Source organism: Pocillopora verrucosa, chromosome 13, assembly GCF_036669915.1.
Source record: "Pocillopora verrucosa isolate sample1 chromosome 13, ASM3666991v2, whole genome shotgun sequence".
In the NCBI taxonomy this organism is placed as follows: Eukaryota; Metazoa; Cnidaria; class Anthozoa; order Scleractinia; family Pocilloporidae; genus Pocillopora; species Pocillopora verrucosa.
In genome coordinates this window covers 10,506,142-10,527,974 of record NC_089324.1, presented here as the reverse complement: position 1 = coordinate 10,527,974, position 21,833 = coordinate 10,506,142, and the positions used below count along the sequence as shown (strand labels likewise).

The 21,833-nt window shown below is 39.2% G+C and overlaps 1 protein-coding gene across 1 annotated transcript; it reads left to right on the top strand.

Annotated features, from left to right (window-relative positions):
* Positions 1-236: 236 nt before the first annotated feature.
* On the top strand, positions 237-21,824 carry LOC131784168 (uncharacterized). The gene is made up of 27 exons (XM_059100969.2): positions 237-624; positions 1,750-1,835; positions 2,425-2,665; positions 3,255-3,383; positions 4,104-4,210; positions 4,504-4,590; positions 4,918-4,971; positions 5,550-5,674; positions 6,055-6,158; positions 6,538-6,686; positions 10,842-10,948; positions 11,036-11,119; positions 11,475-11,567; positions 11,774-11,915; positions 12,329-12,384; positions 12,597-12,672; positions 13,119-13,321; positions 13,587-13,670; positions 13,910-13,996; positions 14,104-14,236; positions 14,486-14,560; positions 14,959-14,995; positions 15,429-15,537; positions 16,088-16,199; positions 17,363-17,410; positions 18,251-18,289; positions 19,708-21,824. Exons 1-27 carry the CDS (start codon positions 326-328, stop codon positions 19,833-19,835), a joined length of 2,994 nt encoding a protein of 997 aa, XP_058956952.2. The 5' UTR covers positions 237-325; the 3' UTR covers positions 19,836-21,824.
* Positions 21,825-21,833: the final 9 nt, after the last annotated feature.

The window sequence follows — 21,833 nt, the reverse complement described above, 5'->3', positions numbered from 1 at the left end:
GGCTTTCAGCACAAGATATGTTTTTAGCCTCAGTTAAAACGATGTACATAACTGTGAACATTTAGTATTGATAATTTTAGATAGTCTACCTTAACAAAAATGAGTTAGCCGCAAGACTGTTTTGCGGTACTCGAAGCCAAATTTCTGTTATTTGACTTGCCATTCTGTTATTTCGCATAAAAACGCTCCAAAACTAGCAGGTACCTCGTAAATAATTCATCGGCTAGGCTCGATGTTGAAAGCAAATCCTCAAAACAGCCACTCCACTATGCAGAAACACGTTCAGTTTTTTCCGTTTTTGATCAGTTAACGAATCGATAAGAACATGTCGCAAAACAGCCCGGAAGCTTTGGAAGCGCAGGCTAAGAAAGAAAGAGATGAAACGCAATTGCGTTTGTCGCTGTTCGTCTGTGCCGTTGTTGCAATTACATGGTTCCTGGGAGCTTATGGATTTTCCTTCGTATGGGCAGGGTTTATAATACCATTGATATTTACAGTATGGTATCGCAAAAATTGCCGCATTATAGACGATCGTGTCAGAGAAGCAGAAATAAAAGTACACCGAAGAAAGGCCTTACGGGACGAGGAGACAGCCGAATGGCTAAACTTTGTTTTGAACCGATGGTAACTATGAAACGATTGTTAGCAGGTTTTTGTAGCTGATGATATGGTATGATATTACGTTTGCTAATTAAATTTCCGAAGTTTAAAGACTGAGGTTTGCAGACAAAAATAATAGAGAAGGGATTTAAATCAGCTACCGTATGACAATGTTTACGTCGCAGCATTTTGGAGGCCGCTTTGTTATTTGGGTGGGTCAAACAGATATCTTTCAAAGAGAAATCGCTCGATTGCCGGAAAAACCGTTAACCGGCAACTTTCAAAAGTAAATTATTTATCTACTCTTTAAACCACTCGCATATCCTAGCAAAGCAAATTCAATGCTTACAAAAGTAAAACTCGATTGTTTTGCTTACATAGCTTTTTTTAGAACAAAGAATTGGCCATTTGCTACTAAACCACCCAAAATTCAGAATTATTTTTTGTTTTTATTCCACTGCACAATGATAAAATCAAAAGTTAATATCTTTTTGTACAAGGTTAGATATAGTTAAAGCGTTTTTGCGTTTCAACACTAAAGCTTTCAAATACGCAACGCAGAATATTCGAAAGGTAATACATCTGCATTATTAATAAACCAAATGACTTTTTGCCAAGTTAGGCTGATGTAAACAGGTTCTTACTCACGATGGAATTTCATTAGTCAATAATGAAAATAATGAAGTTACAATGCTCAAGCATAATATTCCGATTGATAGTTTTTATCTACAAAATCTTAAGTAATTTTAAACATCGAATGCGAATCACTGGGAAAAAAAATAGAGATTGATTCAACAAGCTGATGCGACCTTCTCGTGGGTAAACAATTGTTGAAAAGGTTTGCCACCACACTCTACACACTATTATTCTTGAGAGACTGGCGGAAGTTGGTAAAAAATCAACAGAAGGTTAAAAGAGAGTCGGACTTAAAGAAAACAGTTGCAGACGTTTTTAGCCAATAAGAACAAATTAGAAAAGAACTGAATGTAATATCTCAATTAAAGAAAGTAATCTTTCACATACTGATTGCCTGAAGATTCTTGTAAAAAGTTCCAAACAGTGAATTTAAAGCTTTGTTCGCAAATAGGTCATCTTAGATCATGCATATGAAGTACTTATCCAGATTAAATGTTCTCGTGTTGTTTCAAGGTGGAATTTCAGTGAAGTCTCCCTTTGCAACCTTGTACGCTCCAGTTTGAATCCTGTTTTGGAGTATAGCAAACCATCGTTTATAGGTGAGGCACAAGTACAATCAGGTATCTATCAACAAGTTTTGACTTAATTTCAATTCGATGAGGGTGATAGAAGTTACACATAGGCCAATATCTCGTAGTTACAAGGCTTCGGCAAATATCCTAAGTATAGTTTTCAGTGGGCAAAAAGGTAACAAGGGTCATTTTTTTTCTATTTAATTATCTCAGAATGGTAAAGTATGTGATCGGACTTGAGTAGAGGCGAGATCCAACGAAAGGAAATGATTCTACGCGCTATATGAGATTGAACGATCGAGTAGAATCTGCGTAGAAGCAAAGTATTTAACAGATTTGGGGGAAAGTGGTGGGTTTCATTCAGGAGAGTTTTGAAATCTAAATATACCTTTCTTGGCATTGCAGATGATAGTCTGCGTTGTTGTTGTATGGGGTGAGGTTTCCCTGATCCTTGTTTTAGCAGTTGAGAATTCGCTTATTTCACCATTAGAATTTCCAGAGTCCTGTGGTTTCAAGCACGAACGGAGAGGACTTATTCGAGTAAATGTTTTCCTGCAACAACTGTGTCTTGACTTTTTTCATCCTTGTTCAATTTTAATGTTCCTTCTCATTTCAGAGACTATGGAACTAACAGAGTTCAGTTTTGGAAAGAAGACGCCGTGTCTGAAATATGTAAAAGTGTTTGAGAATATTGACGAGAACGACTCTCCGGATATCCCTGCCTCAGAATCAACAGCGTTCAACCCACCGAAAGACCTGGCAACAAGGCAGAGACATCTATTAGTTCTTGTTATGGATCTGTGCTTACACGCACCTGACACAAAAATCGCTATAAAAGTGAGATTGGGTGGAAAAATGTGAGTATAACCCGCCAGAATGAAATCAAAATGGACTCTAGCTAATCACAAAAAATCTTCATCCGCTGTCCCCTAGTCAGATTGGAATTTTTATTTTTTGTTGGGGTCGAGGGGGGAACCTTCGCGGTAATCGTCTTCAGGGATCCTAAACTGATAACACAGACTTTGTTCAGAAAGAAAAACTTATCAGAATATCACAGCCTATAGGATGGTGGGTCCCAAGCTGAAATGTGTGAGCCAAGTAATACTGAGTCGCAGGGGAAATTGCATTTAGTTAAAGATACGCTGTTTTATGGTCGAAATAACGAGAGGACGAGGGTCCGTATCTTGAATATTCCTACTCCTACAGCAGTACCAGAAAATAATCTGGGACATTCGCCCAAGTGGCGTAGGCTACATTTGAAACGATAGAAGTCCATTCATTGAAATGATGGCTCTACAGGCAACAACAGTAAATAGACCTTGCAAACATTGCTATGCGCTTATTAACCAATTTAAGACCTCAGCAAATGACAGTGGTAAAGAATTTCCCAGATGAATTCCATTCCAATAAAATTTTTTCCCTATATATGTTTTTTTTTTGTCCTAGGGTTGGTGCAGATGTTGATGTCAGTATCGAGGACTTGTCGTTGTCTGGTCGTGTTCAGATTGTGTTTGAGATGGATCACCTTGTACCATTTCCACACATGAAAGCTGTCTCGGTGACTTTCCTTGAAAAGTAAGAAGAAAATTCTTCACGGCCGTATCCAATTGATCTAAACTGCTTGATGTGAACTTTTGACAAGTGTTATGGTTGCTATACGGTCTCGCACATTTAATTTCCTGATCTTCATCTGTTTGCCTTTGTCTTCTGCACAAGAATCTGCCAGACCGAACGATTAGATTGGTCCTGATGACAGGAGCAATATATTACGTTATATTGGAGAAGTACATGCACAAGCCGACAAACCATGTGATTTTCGTCTTCCTCACTAAACGGCTAAACGTACTTCTTTTTGCGATTTGTGTACCCAACATCTAAGAAATTATCTCCGATGTGCTAACAATTCGACAGTGGAAGCCACCATTGTGGAAAACAATTCGGTAATCGCCTGATGCCTGATTATTGCTAATAAATTATCAAAAGTAGACGGCCAGGCTGCGTGACTAGATCCAAAATGGCGGCCTCCACAGTCGAATTCTTTGCACGTTTGAAGACAGCTTTCCAAAAGGTAGCTATTGTTAACTCTTTGCACTCTCAAAATAAGATCATTGTCCGCCATTATCTCATAAATGCTCTTCAAAAGTTGAATGAAAAATGACATGGTTTCTGGAAATTGTCATTCTTTAACGACAAAGATGGATTGAAGTTCAAATGTATGAACTGGTTACGTGAAGCTATTCGTTTTTACACTAAAAGGCTTACTTGTATTGAAAAGCGTTTCAATTTTTTTCATAGACCAGATGTTGACTTTGATGTTCGATTGATGCGCGCAGTACAAGTGATGGATATCCCCATGCTGAAAGATTTCATCAATGCCCTCGTTATGGACAGTTTGACTTACGGTAATATTCAATTATCGCGGTCTCACTATTTGAATAAGCTAGTCTATCGAGAAAAAAAGTCGAGAAGGTCTGAACTTTGAATCCTCTCTTGGCATTCAGATTTTTTTTGTTTGTTCTAAGCTCGTGAAAAAAGCATCTTTCTTTGCATGGAGGGATAACATTCAAGCATAATTTAAATATTTTCCACGGAATGGATTTATCTCTAAGTTAATTACTGCATATGAAAGTGGCTGAAAAGTTTTAGATGCAAACGAGCCTTTTTTAATTCCTCGGGCATTTTTACTGTTCTGTAGCACTGGTTGATCCTGGAAGAATCGAAGTTCCTCTTCATGGTGTTGATCCCGATGAACTCCTCAGCGCAGCCAAGAAGTCAACTTACGGTGAGGTCCCGCGGCAGTCAATAAGATGGCTGCCAGCGAAAGTTTTGATTTTGCGAAAGCAACGCCGCAGACGGTCCACCATGGTGTGACTTGAAATACTTCAATTTATGATATGCATATGATTCAAATTTTGCAAACATCGGAAATGGAAACATTACAAAAACAAAACTGTAAAGTAATTTTCAAACTGACTTTTTTCCCCATGAAATAACGGTTTGTTGTACTTGAAGAAACCGGTTCAGTAGTTAGTTGGTTACCAATTAGGCCACTTTGTTTTAGCACCATTTTCTGTTGGAAATTAGTGCTGTTTTTGTGATAATCTTTCAGCTGATGGACTATTAACAGTCACATTGAAGGGTGGAATGCCTCAAAAATATACAGGTAAATAATATCATGGAAGCTCTTAATTTATTTTTGTTACAGTGTGACAAAATGAAGTTTGGAGCTATTTACCAATATGGACCCTTTCTAAAACATGACGATGGAAATGAATTCAATCGATCAAATTAATTTTAAATGCAATTACACAAAAAAAATGGATTTAAAAACTTGCAGAGAAAACACTGTCATAGTTTTAGTTTTCCTTTTTGGAACGCTCGGAAGACACGGAACAAGTGGAAGGAAATAAAAATCAGAAATAATCATGTGAACCTCAAGCAAACAATAATACAACAAAGTTTCTAAACTTAAACGTAAACAGTCCGTCTCGTCGCTTGAAGAAGACAAACAGCAGTTTTAACGCATTTACGGCTGAAAAGTTGCGATCCACATTGCCAGTCACTAGTTACAAAGTTTCTATTTCTTTTCATGGGATAAGATAACTATGAATAACGATAAAAAGTCCTGGTTTTTTTTGTTTTGTTTTGTCTTAATTGTATTTGTCACCCTTCGGTTTCCCCAGCACTTTTATTTTCTTCCTTTCTTTTCTCTTTTGCTCTAAAACTTGATTATTTTTCCAGACGATCAGATTTGGACGTCACTTCAAGTTGGTAACCTTGATGAGAAAAATACTGAGAAGATTCAGGGTGGAACCACATTCGAGGAGTCAATATCCCTACTTATCTATGACCTTGCGAATGATAAGGTATTTGATAAACTGCAGACAGTTCATTCCCGTCTACAAACTGGCTTTTGGAATGTTGAGCTTCAAAACGCGATTTTTTTCCTTTACCTGGAAGAAAAATATCAAGAGTATTGGTTTTTGTCAGATCTTCTGAAGTTAAGTTCGATTAAAGTCTTACCTTCTCAGACTTTCATCTCTGAAGGATGGCAAGTTTTTGTTTTTTGCTCACGCTCAAACGTCAGCACCAGGGGTTTCAATAACTTTTTCCGTGAGTAGCCGCCGATGCATGATCCTCGTAAAGCACTCTACTTTAAACAATAAATTCCTTTAAATAGACGTCAAATCGTTTTCCTATGGATATAAGACTTTTATTATTGTTCCTCGTTTTCTGTTAACAACAGCTTAATATTGAAGTACGCGGCAAGAGGACTTTTGGAACTAAATATTCGATTGCAAAATACAAGATGTACCTAGGCAGCCTCGGACTGGAAAAGAAGAAGAAAGTGTAAGTGTTTTTCTTAAAAAATTAGTATTAAAATGAGCTTTAATTGAATATTCACTATTTTAAACAAAAAACAAAAAGCTTTTAATGGCTGCTATTCATAAAGTTAAAAACAAAAAAAGCCTTCCTCTTTAAACATGCCCTCACGAATTTGATCTCTTTGTGTAAAATTTAAGACCTGTGTATTTAAGAAAAGTTGTCAAACAGGTCATTACCTAAAATAGAATGAGGGACTGGCTGGCGTGAGAATCCAAAACGATGAAAAAACAGGGCAACACGGAAACAGATCGATAGATAATGCATCTTATCGGCATCTTTAAAATTCTGCTGCTCTCTCTCTCTCTCTCTCTCTCTCTCTCTCTCTCTTTTTTTCCCTTTACAGTGACACAACTTTGAGTAAGGAAGGAATAAAAGGATCCAAGTTGGAAGTCACTCTGGAGTACACTCAGTTGAAGCCTTATGAAGTCAGCAGTCGCACAGATGAACAGGAATTCCTTGAGAAATACCACAAACCTACTGAAGAAAGTCCTGGTAAAAACGAAGTTTTATAATGTCTTTTCTTGCTTAAAATTGATTGAAAGAGTGCTACTTCAGAGACTTCGCCCCTTCTCCTACTCCCCTCCCCCCCTTCAAAAAAGAAAAAGAAAAAAACTTTTTATTCTGAATGGAATTTCTCGTAAGTTATTTTACAAACAATCCTGATAGCAAAAATCCCAGGACGATTCTTGATCGACATTTTCTCACCCCCGCCACTTGTTACTTCTTTGAAATCCGACTCAAAGCACACCCCTTAGCAGATACCGATAACTTTCAGCCTTTTTGTTATTCTAATCTGTCAAATTAGTCACAGCCTATCGTTTCCTATGTGGGGCGTGTGGAATGCACCTTTACGCGTGTAATTTATTTAAAACGCTTTCGTGGCTTCGGCAGTTTAAGTTTAAGGCAGCATCCAGTGCCAAACAACCGTATACCGGCCGAATAGTGCGCACTTTTGCTGAAGAAAAAATTGGAAAGAACCCCAAGTTACTTGAGGACTACAAAGCCTTCGTCGAGGACATCGTCGTAAAGAGATACATACGAAGACCCCCTCCTTATCAAAGGGAATCAGTCTGCGAAGTCAAGACGTGGTACATTCCCCACCGTGGGGTTTATCATCCACACAGGCCAGGTAAAATATGTGTGGTCTTTGACTGTGCAGCGAGGTATAGGGGAAAGTCGGTCAAAGATCTGGTATTCAAAGGACCAGACATCACCAATTTTCATTTGGAAGTCCTCTTACAAGATTTCGCTAGGAACATGTGGCAGTTATGGCGGACATCGAGTCAATGTTCCACCTCGTTAGAGTGCCTGACCCTGACAGTCTTCATTTCTCCGGTTTCTGTGGTGGCCAAGTGGCAACTTATCATGCGCATCGGGAGAATATTAGATGACAGTTCATCTGTTTGGCGCTGTATCGTCTCCTGCCTGTTCAAATTTTGCCCTCCGGAAAACAGCCGAAGATAACGCTCGCCATTTCTCCTCTGACGTGGCAAGCACGGTCAAACGAAACTTATTCGTTGACGACTGTCTTAAATCGCTGCCATCAGTCAATGAAGCTATCACGCATGTCCGTGAGTAACGCAGTCTATAGGAGCGAGGTGGTTTTCGATTGACGAAATGGATCAGTTGCAGCCGTGAAGTTTTACAAAGTATTCCTTAGAAAAAACGTGCTTAAGGAATCAAAAAGCTAGACCTTCAGAAGGATGAGTTATCAATTAATTGAACGCGCACTTGGTGTTCACTGGATGGTAGAGACCGGTAGAGACCAACGGATTTGGTTTCGGACGGCTCGGAAATCGGTTATACGTCGGTCTCGTAACTGCATCTGGTTGATAACAACGACAGAATTCATTGTGCCATCCTCCAAGGGAAGTCACGTCTCGTTCCTCTTAAACAAGTCACTGTTCCTCGTTTGGAGCTTCAGACGCAAATGTCTCGGTCCGGTTGGATAAAGTTCTGAAGAGAGCGCTTGAGCTGCCATTGACCGAGAACTATTCTGCACGGATAGCACGTCAGTGTTACATTACGTAAAAAACAAGAACAAGCCATTCCGCACGTTTGCTGCCAATCGCATTGCAATAACACGAGACGGTGCTGATCCAGACCAGTGGAGACATGTGAATGGCGACCTCTCATGGGGGTTATTAGCAAAAGCTCTGCTTGCTAGCGAACGATGGACAAAAGGGCCGGAATTTTTCTGGAAGCCGAAAACGCTGTAGCCTTAGGGACCCACGTCCTTAGGCAGCATTCCAGACACAGATCCAGAGGTGAAGGTGGACGCGAGTGCCTGTATCGCATCGGTGACTGAGCCCCCTCGGCCACTAATAGAGTACTTTAAACGTACGTCTTCCTGATATTGTCTTAAGAAATCAGTTGCTTGACTCCTACGGTATTATGAGAATTTTCGAATGGCCAGCAAAGGTAAAAAATCAGCAAAGACAGTCCCAGCAATCCACTTACAGTGTAGTACCGTTAAAGAAATGGAGACCGCAGAGTTAGAAATCTTGAAGTGTGTTTAGTTGCATCATTTTCTGAGGAGTTCAACTCAATAACCAAGTCGGTCAGCGTGGTGCGTGTCGAGAAAGGTAGCTGTGCTTCGAAGTCTGGACCCAATTCTGGTCGATGGCCTGTTGCGTGTGGGCGGGAGATTGAGCTTGGCGCCAGTACCATTTAATGCTAAGGATCAGATCATCCTGCGAAAAACGGATCATGTACCTAAGCTGATCATCACGCGATCACCGGTCATTCTGGTCGACAGTTCGAGCTAAGTCATCTACGCGAAAGATTATTGATCGTCAAAGCAAGCTCCGCAGTGAGAAGAGTCCTGTCTCAGTCTCACAGCAGTTGGTATCGATTACTTTGGTCCTTTTCTAGTGCGGCTTGGTCGAAGTCTCGTAAGATATATGGAGTTATCTTGACTTGCCTGGTTATTCGCGTGATGCACATCAAAGTCGCGTTCAGTTTGGACACCGATTTCTTCCTGTTGGCGTTGAGAAGATTCATAGCAAGGAGGGGCCAGGTTAAGGATATCTGTTCAGATAACGGTACCAACTTTGCAAGCGACGAGAAAGAGCTCCGCCAATCCACCAATGCTTGGAATCAGGCAAAAATTCATGAAGATTTGATGCAAAGAAATATCAAGTGATCCTTTAATCTGCCTTTCGGTTCCCATTACGGCGGCGTTTGCGAACGTTGCATTCGCCTAACTCGAAAGGTGCTTCACGCAATTCTCAAAGAGTAGATGATGAAGGCGTGGTTACCTTAATGTACGAGGTAGAGAGCATTATGAACGGCCGTCCAATCACAATAGTTTCAAGCGACCCGCGAGATCCGGAGCTCTTGACGCCTAATCATTTGTTGCTGTTACGCTCTGTGCCTACAATGCCCACGGGTTATTTCGAAAAGACGACTTACTGTCACGTCGCCGATGGAGAGTGCCCTGCAGATATCTTCTGGAAACGGTGGTCCAAGGAGTATCTACTTTTGCTTCTAAGCAAGCAGAGGGGCTTTCCACCGAGAAGAAACTTAGCCATTGGAGACGTCGTCTTGGTTTCTATGGAGAATTCGCACTGCAACTCGTGGCCCCGTGAAAGAGTTATTGACATTCTTCTTGACAAGAAATGATTCGCTCGTCGCGCAATAGTAAACGTCAAGTCAGCCGTTCTTGCGAGACCGATTGGCAAGTTTTGTCTTCTTGTTAAAGGCAACAAATCTAGAAGCACGGAACATTAAGGCGACCTAATTCAAGTTTAACGTGCCATCACCAGATTACAGACTTTAACTATCTTAAGGAGACGCTGCTTTTGAATGAACACATAGCTGAAACGGTTCGCGTTGTTACGTCTTATTTCTTCTTCCCTTTTTTTGTCATCAAGACAGTATTTTCAATTGTATACAGTCCTTAGATCTTTTATTGTATTATGAGTGTTTCGCCCGTGGCTCAACACTTCGGGGCTGGTGTAAGATCGTTAACGCCTATACATTTAGTTAGCCTTTGTTTCCTGGCTTGTGGAATGCGCTTATACACGTGCAATTTATTCAAAATGCTTTCGTGGCTTCAGCAGTTTAAGTTTCGTAGTTTTGGCAGGACCAATTCGTTTTAGTTTACTTGCAAACACAACAGCAGTATACAGTAAAGTTTATGTAGCCATTTCCAGGGCCATGTCAAATGTAAGTGTCATTTTTTGGCGATTGTCTATTTAGGTTTTGTGTCGCTTTCGGCTTGGGTTTTTCTCTACCGTAACGTTGGTTCATATGTATATTTCTTTCAGTTTTAACCACACGTTACGCTGAGGTATCACTCTAACGCAACTTAATAAAGATTAAATGCGTGTTCAAATGCCATTCCTGGTGTCGGCATCGAATCTGTTGTGTTGGTAGTTATAGTCACTGACATCAGTCCTTATCAGCTTTACACTCTTATGCGTCGTACCATGCTGCTGGCGATCATTACTTGAGTATTCTAGACTTCGCTGGAAAGGAGAAATGCGGGCTGAAATTTTTTCTGCAAAAAGAGCCTTCATCTAACCTCTTGCAGTATAGCAGTATCACACATCCCAATGAAACGTCCAGTGGGTTTGCTTCCTTGGATTGTTAATCTTTACATAATTTTACCGACAGTTTAATTTGCTTGTTTGCATGTTCCAGTGTCCGGTCTTCTTCTCGTGGTCGTTCATGGTGGTGAGAAGCTATTGTCAATGGATGATGACGGGTTTAGTGATCCCTATTGCATTATAGCAGCTGATAGAGAAAAGGTGCGTTACATTACGAGCACAGAGTGCACTGATTATCTGTTTTAAAAACGTTTTATGATGACAGTACATATCATTGTATTTTTCTAGATAAGAACCACTCCTCACGTCTCGGGATCTGTCAATCCTGTGTGGGAATCTGTGGTGGAGTTCCCCGTCAAAGACTTTACAAAGGTGAGAAGAATGCCATTAGATATCTAACAGTGAATAATTAAGGTTACAAAAGGTATTTTCATTCCACCTCTATGGGATGCAATGGCATCGAGCCCGGGTTGTTCGTTGACAGCACCTTAACAGCTTGCTGGTGCCCACAATACTCCTGAGCAGAGAGAGACGCTGGGAGAGGGAGTGTCCTAAATCACATCACACGGTCAGGCTCGTTTCCAGTCACCTCGATCCTACTTTCTGCTCTGTAACAATGGGCTACCGACTACTCTAAAGCAACGAAAAAGAAACAAGTGAGAATCAAGTGGGAATCAAGTGAAACAAGTTCAGCTATAAACATAGACCGTGTTTTATTTTTCCCCAGACCAATGTTTCCTTTCTGGTGTATGACCGTGACGTAAACTGGCAGGGTCAATCCGATGACTTTATGGGATCCTGTAACCTGCAAATGACTTTGGTATGTTATATTTTGCCTGTGCTTGGTTTAAGGAGTCTTTCTAACAAAGTGTAAATAAAAAAAATTACTCCTTTAACTAGACCACGGGGAGAAAAAAGAATACTTCATTATGCACCAATTGACTTTTAAATGAATGGCTAATTAAACCGGTGAGCTAACTAAAAGTAATATAAACTAACACTGGAAATGCTCCTTTTACGTTGCAGGATGAGCCTGCAATCATCAAACGAAAGTTAGAGTTAAAGTATAAAGTGTTTGGAAAGAAGAGATCAGATGACTCTATCATGAAGGCAGGCTCACTTACAGTTTCAGCGGTGTTTCAACCCATCGAGTCGGTCACCAAATCAGGTAAACGAGTTATATGGTTTGACTGCTCTTTCGATATTTCAACTAAATTTGTTTGGAGTTCATTCCTTAAAATTTACACTTGCATTTGTGATGATTACACAATTTGTACTAAAAGAGTGTGAAGTTAGTTCGTAATAAACTTTTGCTCGGTTAAACCTGGTGACTTCTATCATGTGGCGTTACCTTTTCTTTCCCGTAATATCACAAGAGATTGTAAGGTCCCAAAAGACTGAGGTGAATCCAAGAATTTCAGATGTGGGCTTCACAGTTACACTTTCCTTTTATTTTTGTGATAAACAACAACAACAACGACAGAAAACACCTCAGTGGCATAGACAAATCCTGACCACAGAAGCTCCATCTTCAAAACTACTTCATCAAATTTCATTAACTTTATTTTTCGTGTTCTCCAGAGAAAGAACCTGAAGCTGGTGGCTTAGTGGAGGGTGAAGATATCGATGATATAAATGTAAGTTTGGCGGCTTTTAAGTTCACGAGATAGTCATAAAATAATGACATGCAGCCCTGACTTTCTTCTTAGACAATCTTTGTAAAAGGATATTTATATTTTTTAGATAAATAGTTAGAAATCTTAGAGACCATGTGTCAGAGGTGAATTTAACAGTTCTCGTTTGCTTTAAATGTAGATATGCATGTTATCAATACTTCTTTTTTTCACAGGAACACGCCAAAAAACACACCATGAAGAGCAGTATGAAGATCAAAAGACAAGTTGAGGAAATGATGTTGATCAAAGGTAGCTTAAAAAGATTATTGAATTTAAAGGAGAAGCATTCCCTAGAGAAAGACAATTCCTTAGTCGCCACCATGAACACACCTCAATAACCATGCTGCACACGTATGATATCCCAAACCTAGCCTGTATTGATGGGGACTGTAGCCACATATCTAATTTATTTTAACCATCAGAAGCGAACGAATCGATACATAACTGAGCGAAACGAAGTGAAGTAGTAAAAGACGATTGTCACTGAAAGAAGCTGCTAACGAAGTAAAAAATGCTAAAACATGCAAAATAAAATCTAACATATGAAACAAAATAAGCACTCAATATTACACTAATTGACAAAAAGCTACCAGAACGCTGCAACTAAACTAACCCAAAGCACGAAAAGCACAAAAAAAGGAATTTACATAATCCTGGCAGTTTTAAAACAGATTTTTCTCCTTTCTGTTTCTCAGAGCTTGGTGTTCTAGTGATAACACTTCTCCAAGGTAAAGAAATGGTTGCCATGGACAGTAATGGCCTTAGTGATCCATTCTGTGTGGTGCGCGTTAACAGTGCGAAGAAGTTCAAAACCAACGTGGCGTATGAAACTCTGTCCCCGGTGTGGAACGAATCCGTCTCCATAGCCATGCCACAAGAAGGAGATAAGATTTCTTTCGTAAGTTCATCTCTTTACATTGACCATGGTTACAAAGTTTCTTCAATATGACCTCTGCAAGGTCTCTGTTATCAAAGGAAGATGGAATGTTTAGACATAGGGTTCTGTTTAAGGTGCTTGGAAAGTTGCAACTGATAGGAAAGAAGACAGGTAACAGTAGGATTAGATTGCAACAAGCAAGGGAAAGAGGGCATTGGAGGGTTTCGCTATACATTGTGAAGATATAGAGAGATTCCAAGAGCTTTCTCCTCGAATTTTTTTTCAGGATGTCTTTGACAAAGATGTTTTTCAGAATGACTTCATGGGATCAGTTCCATTGACCGTCGATGACGTAAAAGAAGCTGCTAAGGTTCATCTCTTTCTTCAATTCATCCTTTTTCCTAAATACTTTTAAAAAAGAGAAAAAAAATCAGGAATTGATTCAATTTAAACCGAAACGAAAAAGTAGACTTCCTTGGCTTATTTCCTTGATTGGTCTCAAAATTCTCGCTATACATTTTCCATGCTTCTCACCCAATCAGCTGTTCTCTTTTCTAGCATCTCTCTGTTCCATGATATTTGTAATTTATAATTCTCATCATTTGATAGAAAAGAGAACCTCAGTGGTTTAAGCTTCAAGAGGCTGACTCAGGAGAAATTCAACTTCAATTCAAAATTTCTAGGCCGGGCGAGCAGGTAATTTTTATACTTCTTTAAAAACAAATTGTTGCTAGAAATGTGAAGAGTTTACGCTTTCTTTACCTTTTTTTTTTATTCACAACGAACGTGTTTGATCTTATTAGGAAGAGGCTGAGAAAGCGGGGGAAATGCCGTCACAACCGGGAGAAAGCGGAAATGACTCGGGCATCAGTGATGCTGGGGAACAGCCTGAGGCACCGAAAGACGTATTTGATCTTACACTGAACAAGATGGACGGTACTGGGTTGATTCTGACTTTTGTTGCCTTTAGATAATATTTGATAAATGGAAAAAAAGATTTGTTTCCTAAAACATAGGATGTTTTCGACATTGCTCTTTCAAGCAGTATGTTCAACGTTAGACAAACACGAATTCAGGCTATGACTTGACTCAATAGCAACTTCTCTATTACCCAGGTACATGATAAAATATCAAACCAGCCAAAAAATTCACAAATTGTTTCAAATTATGTGTTATTTCTTGCAGAGTACGTAGAAAGTCGGATTCCACCTTTGTTTTATAGCGTGTCAGGAGAAATCATTCAAGCTTCAGAAATAACAGGTAATGAGTATAGCGTAATGAACTGGCCTTGACCGAAGGAGACCAAAAGTGATTATGATACGATAAGTTTCAGTTTTAATCCTGACTGATTGAAAAAGTATCACGAGATTTATAGAATATTCAGATAGCCTAGTAAAGCAAACAATTAAAGCAATCCGCAATCCCGGTTTATTTTGACACTGTCTCTAGGGCCACTTTCAAGGCTATTTTAGCACCTTTCAAACAATAAAAAAGAAAAGATTCCACAGAAATTACATTTTGTTCGAAAATTCCTACCTCTTTGGAGTGGATAACAAGTGTTAAAGAAAGTTTTAGTGGTAAGCGAGAGAATTGTTGCATTTCCACGGGAGAGCGACTCCGTTTGCAACTTTTTTTTACATTTTGCGTGCCTTTGCTAGGTTGGGGTACATTCCAGATTAGAGCACGGGTTGAGATGTGAGTATGCGACACCAGTGTGTTATGATGTGTAATGGCGAAACATTAACCGACAAATAGACTGTACTCAGCTGGAGTAGTGATTCAGAAAGGGAAACATTGCCCGGTTGATACACGCTGAGGGATCAAACAACATGAATTCTGGGATTCCCAACACTAGCATCAAAGAAATTGTATAGAAATCATTTGGAAGAATTTTTCTTTCAAGCTTGAGTGGAAAGTCTTACCATTCTTGGTTGTAAAGGGCAGGTAAGCTGTGGTAAGCCATGAGCGCTCTTCATTAAAACTGCGCAGTCAAGATGAATTCCAGCTTCGTCAGGAAGTTCTTTCTCTCCTTAAACACATCCAAGATCTGCATCCCAGATTTCAGTTCAACGCCAACCTAGCCCATAACTTATTTTAAAACAAATTGCATTTTTTTATCTTCTCCAAGTCCTCGTCATGGCCGTAAAAGCAGTGTCAAGTATGAATACATTTCAATGTGCACCACTCCCCAACTTGCTCCTGAGAGTGGAATGGCAAAATGGAATTATATCTTCCAAGTAAGACTAACTTAAGATTGTCTCTTAATTCGAGGAACCCTCAACACATCGAGGCACATCGGCCAAACCTTGCGCTCGGGCAAATGGCTCCTTTTGGTCGGCGGGTAGCAATTACTTGCGCAAAATTTCAAAGGGAAATACAAGGAATAAGCGGTGCCTCGCAAAATTTGGGGGAAAAACTCAAAGAATAAAAAGGATTGAGAAGGCTTATCCGCAATCACTCGTTTCAAAAGTGCTATTGTTGAGAGAAAATATTTCCCTTCTGTATTGATTAGCTAGATTGTGCCTTGCCAACTAATGCGCCTTACTTTTAAGACTCCTTTAAACTGCTCAAAGTTTCAGTCGAATTTTTTCCTAGGAGCGCACGGACGGGAGAAGAAGTTTCGTACAGAATGAAACACGTCATGTCCTACGTTTTTTATTCATATCAGGGAAGGAACGGAAAAATTTCTTGTCGGATTAAACAATCCACTTGGGAAAATTTGTACAGATCAGTCTGGATTTGCTTCATATCAAGGTAGTTCCCTTAAATAACATTTTTCTAATGTAGACAGCGGGAGGAACAGCCATATCAAATGAAGCAGGATTGGTTTTTGAACTGAGAGACGCCAAGAAAAAAGTGGAGGGGAAAGCTAGGATCTCGATGCAGGACTTCTTCAAAGGTAATCACATGTTCAATCCAATAATCTTTTTTTGCTTTGCGTTGTGTTGGCAAGCTTCTACTTTTTATGATTTGTTTGTTTTCTTGAATTGTTGGTTTGTAAAATATGCTCAATATGTTATTCGGTTATCTGTTGATGTACAGAGGTTTAGCCCTTTAACCCCTAAGAGTGATTACTAACTATTTCCCCTATCAGTATCACCCCTAAAATAAACATTGAGGTCATGAGAATAAAGGAAATGATCACCAAATAAAGATGCTCTCGATTGTTAAACAAACTCTCTTTGTCAGTACCATAGGAAATGTATAGAGAGCAGTATGGAGAAAATGTATACTGATGTTAGGGTGTAAAGGATTAAAGAACTACGTGTATGAGTATTTTCAATTAAAGGGAGCTTAAGACAGCATACACCATGAATATCCAGGGATACTGAACCAGATGCTTTTTTAAAAAGTAATTAATTATCTGGTCTATGATTATGTAGTCTAAATAGTTTCCCTTTCTTCTCTTAACGGCAATCTGTTGAAAGTAATTTCATGAAAAGACGCTTTAAAAGGCCTAAGAAGGCAAAAAAATACCACTCGATTAAGATTTCATTTTACTTTTTTAAGATAATCAGACCGCGATGTGATTCAGATATGCAATTTTCAGGGCCTGGTTGTTCAAAGCTGGGTTAAGTTAACCCAGGGTTAGTGTGAAATTTGATTCATTTTCTTTCTTTTTGTCCACAATTTGATGATTAGATGGTCTAAAAAGAACAAGGAAAATGATCGCATAAAAGGCTCTTGAGTAAAGAAATAAAAAAACATGAATTAAAAATTTAACCCCGGGTTAGTGCTAATCGGCCTTTGAACAACTGGGCCCTGAGCTTTATTCATATCCCTCAGAGATTCTGTTTGTATCATGTCAGTAATTATCAACCACAGACACATATGTGGTCTGCCTGTGTATAGACAAGAGAAAAATAATGGGACCATTATCTTCTCTCGCTGTGGAGTATGTTAGCTTCTTCTGGTGGCCGGAAGACTTTCAAAAAATCAAGAGCAATATGGCAATGTTTCATACACCTAACCAGAAGAAACTTATCTGTAATTTTCTCCTCACTAGAAGGAAATAAGCTTTAATTAAGTGCGGCTGCATTTATGATTGTTCTCTTTCACCAGACGTATTTGTCAAGAGGGAAAGATCAAACACTGGCAGCGGATCTGAAGGTGATGATATATACGCCACTCTAATAAAGTGCGGTACCACCGCCAGTATCTTTCTTCTTCAACCCATCGACGCCTCAGCACCTTCTTTCCATGCCCGTTTCAGGTCCATTTATGAGATGGGTTAGATAGTACATTTGTATTTTTAGTCACAATTGGCAATTGTTATCAATTGTTGGAGTAGCCTGCAATTATCGGAAAGACTATCGTTTCTAAACAACATTTCAAACTAATTTCTTTTAATTTAGAGGAAGGTGATTGATCAGTGAACATTCCAAAAACTCAATTACGAACAAGCGTTTCAGCGACCACAAATGAAATGAAAGAATTTATAAAATCTGCGTTTTCCAATACCGCTTCTGCCAACGGAGCACTGGCTTAAGCGAAAAAAAACGCTGGAGGCCGTCATTTTCATCTCTTGCTCCCCGGGGTGTTTATTCGTCTTAGACAATCGAGAACCCGGAACAGACAAACTCATAAAATGTTTCTTCCGGCTTGAGTTCTGTTTTCGCATGCTTGACCTCAAAAAGAAAAAAATACTTTAAAAAGATTTTCAATAAAAACTGGTGTCTCGATGTAGGCCGCAAGTCTAATACCGTGACTCATTCCTCTCTGTAAGATCTCCAGCAACCTTATCATTCCTTCAAAATGACCGTTGAAAACTCAAGACTGACTCGTCTTTTAACGCCATTTGTAATATGTTATCGTTTTGGCTCATGCTGAGAATGCGAAGATTAATTCTATAGTGGTCGGAAAACGCAATCATGAAATTTTTTTATCATTTTAATGACTTGTCATATAACTGTGCAGAGTCCTGACTTATAGCTTCTAATTACTTTCCAGGAAAATATTCAGAAACCAAATGGCTCAATCTTGAAAACGGTACGTTGAATTTTTGTAGTTCGGAACCCTAATTAACCGGTCGTCGATAAAACAGAACCATGTTTTCATTACCTACTTAAATACATAACTTCTTGTGGGTCACCACTAAAAATGTAAAGTTAATCAAGCGAAACTGCAAACGTACATTAACCAAAGAAAGGAGGGGGGAGGGAAGGCGAAACTGCATACAACCTGCATGAAAGGCTTTCCGCTATTTGAAAATTTCCCGCAGATGCACCGAAGTAATAATCTATCTGCGAATGTTTTGGGTCGAACATTGGTATAGGGTACTAAAGCGGCTTTTAGCAAATACCATAACAGTTTTCATTTCCACCCCCCCCCCCCCTTTCCCACCCCTCTCGTCTCTCGAGCTCCATGGTTATTGCGTTCTTTTCGTTAAAGACAATATCGTCCATAAATACCCGGCGACATGTCTTCACCTCAAATGTCTGTTTGGAATTACTGGCCTGGATGTTCGCGCGTGTGTATGTTATTGCCACGCGCGTCGCGTAAAGTCATCATTGAAAGGAAATTAAGATAAGCGTATTACTAATAAGCAGATAACTGGAGTAATTGGCTTAACTTGTTTGGCCTGGTTGTTTTTTAAGCGCTTGAGCGGATGTGATTCAACTTTGTTTGGGGCATCGATGGCATACCTTCAGTCTCCAACCTGTTGTGAAAAATTTCGATCGTAATTATTACAAGAGTGAAGATAGTCATCTGTTTTGACCCTCTACAAGACTCTTAGGATTTATGATGTACAGATAGTCATAGCAGTTTTTTTTTAACTGATACACAAATAACACTGATAAGCTTTATGTGTCTAAATACTGGTCTAAAGTTTCCGTGCAGCTTTCAGTAATTCTATATCTAAGTTCTCACTTCAATACTAAGGGATTTATTAGCGTTAAGCTGTCTCGAAAATGATAAATTTGCAGACATGGTATCTCGTAGCGGCTCAAATATCAGTTGAATTCGATCTCTTTTTCATTCTTGTGCTCTCTTTTCCTCGGAAAGTAAAGGAAAGAATGTGAAGAGTGATTCTGAATGCCATTATCGACGGATGCTTTATTGTCACAAGAAGTGGAGAAAGATTATTGTCAATCGCCGTAGCATGCTGAGAATCGTTATTTAACCACCATGTTGATGGACGGACATTTCTCAGTTTAACAACCTTTCGTCCTGTGTAGGATTTGAAAAAAACTAAATTACGTATAACCCAATAACATGTTAGGTTTTTTTTAGCTTGGGAACGGTGTTTTGAAATTCTTCCTTAAAAATCAGCAATTTCCGAAAAACTCAAACTGAGAACCCTTCACTACGGAAATGACTACAAACAGATGTTTCTTGTTATGTATTGTGCAGACATCTCACGGTACGCTGAAAGTGTTGTTAACTCGAAGTTCTATTTCTCATAGACGGGGTGCCCGTTGGTCGTCTTCAAGTAATGATGTCATACTCAGACACTCCAGATGCACCTGTAGCCCCGACTACGCTCAAGAAACGCTCCATATTGAAAAGATTTTCTTCAAATTCAAATCTTTAGCTCCGTCTGCAAAATATATGTGGGGTAAAGACTGTTATAATATTATGCGTTGTGCACGTGGAATGAAAGCAATGGTCAAAGGAACTTAAGTTTGAGACAAATAAAAAGAGCACATTTTGATTGAGAGTTGTAAAATTTGTTGTCAATTTTTACAATGAAAAATATTTCGAGTGGCCACTAAGAACTAAAATTAAAACCATGGAAAGAGGGGGAAAGTCTGGTTGCATTAATTTGTTTGAAGGACGGTTTGGTTTGAAGGAGTTTTATTGACCAATCACAGAGTGAAGTGAATTTATGCCAATGCAATCCCGGATTACCATGAACACTCATTTGATGATAGAACAAATTTTCAACTGAGTGTAGAAAGTAATCTCGGATTGTTTTTGTTTGCATTATTTCGCCCTGTGATTTGTCAAAAAAACCTCGCACCACCCTCTCGACCAATCAAATACAACCCTAAAACAAGTCAAGACTCGGTCGCTCACGTTTTCCTGCGCTTTAGGCAGTTTGGCAGTCATGATCCTCTTTGGTTCATTTCCTTAATTCTGATTGGCTGTTGTGACTACGTTGGTTTTGTTTTTACGACTCTCAATCGAAAAGCGCCTCATGATACAAATCATACACCGAGTGCACAAGGCGGGTCATTAGTTGTACACTGGGGAAACGCAAATTTTTCCAAGTGTTTAATATTTTCTTATTAAAGGGGATTCAAAGTAGAATTTGTTTTATATATTGAGCTATATAGACACACGTATTTTATAGACAAAAAGCAACTCTAGTGCAAAAACGTGACATCCAAGCCTCTTGAAAACGCGTAGATAGCGATTCATAATTTTTGCAATATGTTTAATCGAAGTTTGAAAATATGCAAAAGGCCTGCCATTTTGATACCGCCGAAAGATATCATTGAGAAAATCATAAATCGTGATATGACTATAATTGTTTGATATCAGGTCTTATAATTACAGCAGGGACACCGAGCAAATTCAGAATGGTACTGTACGGTTATGTTCATATCTTTCGTTATGATAAGCGATCTAGAATGATTCTGATGTTTATTCATCTTTATTGTGAATAATTAATTTAGGAGATTCTTTAACATAGTTGTATAGGGTATAACCCAACAATATGGAGGTACTTTGGAATTCGAATGAGGGTTTTTATTCTTAATATCTTTCTTTGCCTTAAGATCTAATAGGCAGAACAATAGCCAAAAAATGATGTTAAATTCCCATTAAGAACTCATACCTGCTCCCACACGTTATGCGCATGCCGAAGTCTAGGAGAGGAGCCTTAAGAGACCGTGAACACATCCAGCCATGCGTAAAATTCTCCCTAAAATGAACATTCAATTTTTCCACCTCTTCCCTAGTGTTGCCTTCCTGACTGCCTAACGTCCCTAAAATTATTCTCTCTAAGTAGTTACCATTTGCCTTTATTTCGCTAACTGCTCTAATTGAGTCGTGTCGAAGAAAACATACCATAGTGGAAAACTACTCCTGTTCAGCCCCACTCCTTAACATCAGCAACAGGGAAGTTCTCTTCAACCCAGCTTCCCACGCGCTGTAGAGTAACCTTATCAGAAAATGATAACGTTCCGAAACTTAAAGGGCCGCTTATTTAAACGAGATCGAACCCAAACCGCGGTTATACGCAAGAAGTGGGCCTTGGTGATTCTCCATAAGAGGGTTGATTTCATTTAAACAGATGTCCGTCTACTTTAAGGTTTCGGCCTGTTGACACTGTTCAAAAAAATTTGATTCTTAGATAAAAGGTTCGGCTAAATTGAAGATGGCTTAGAACGCGGTTTTGTTACACGACGACTAAACTTTGTTTAAATAACCGGCCCAAATTATTGGAAGAGTAATTGAGATGCACAAGGGTTATACCTCATTTGAAAGATAACAAAAACAAAGGCGGTGATTATCCATGTTTTGTTTATTCATTCATTTATTTATTGATGTATTCATTTTTTCTGAAGCATTTAACCAAGCCGAA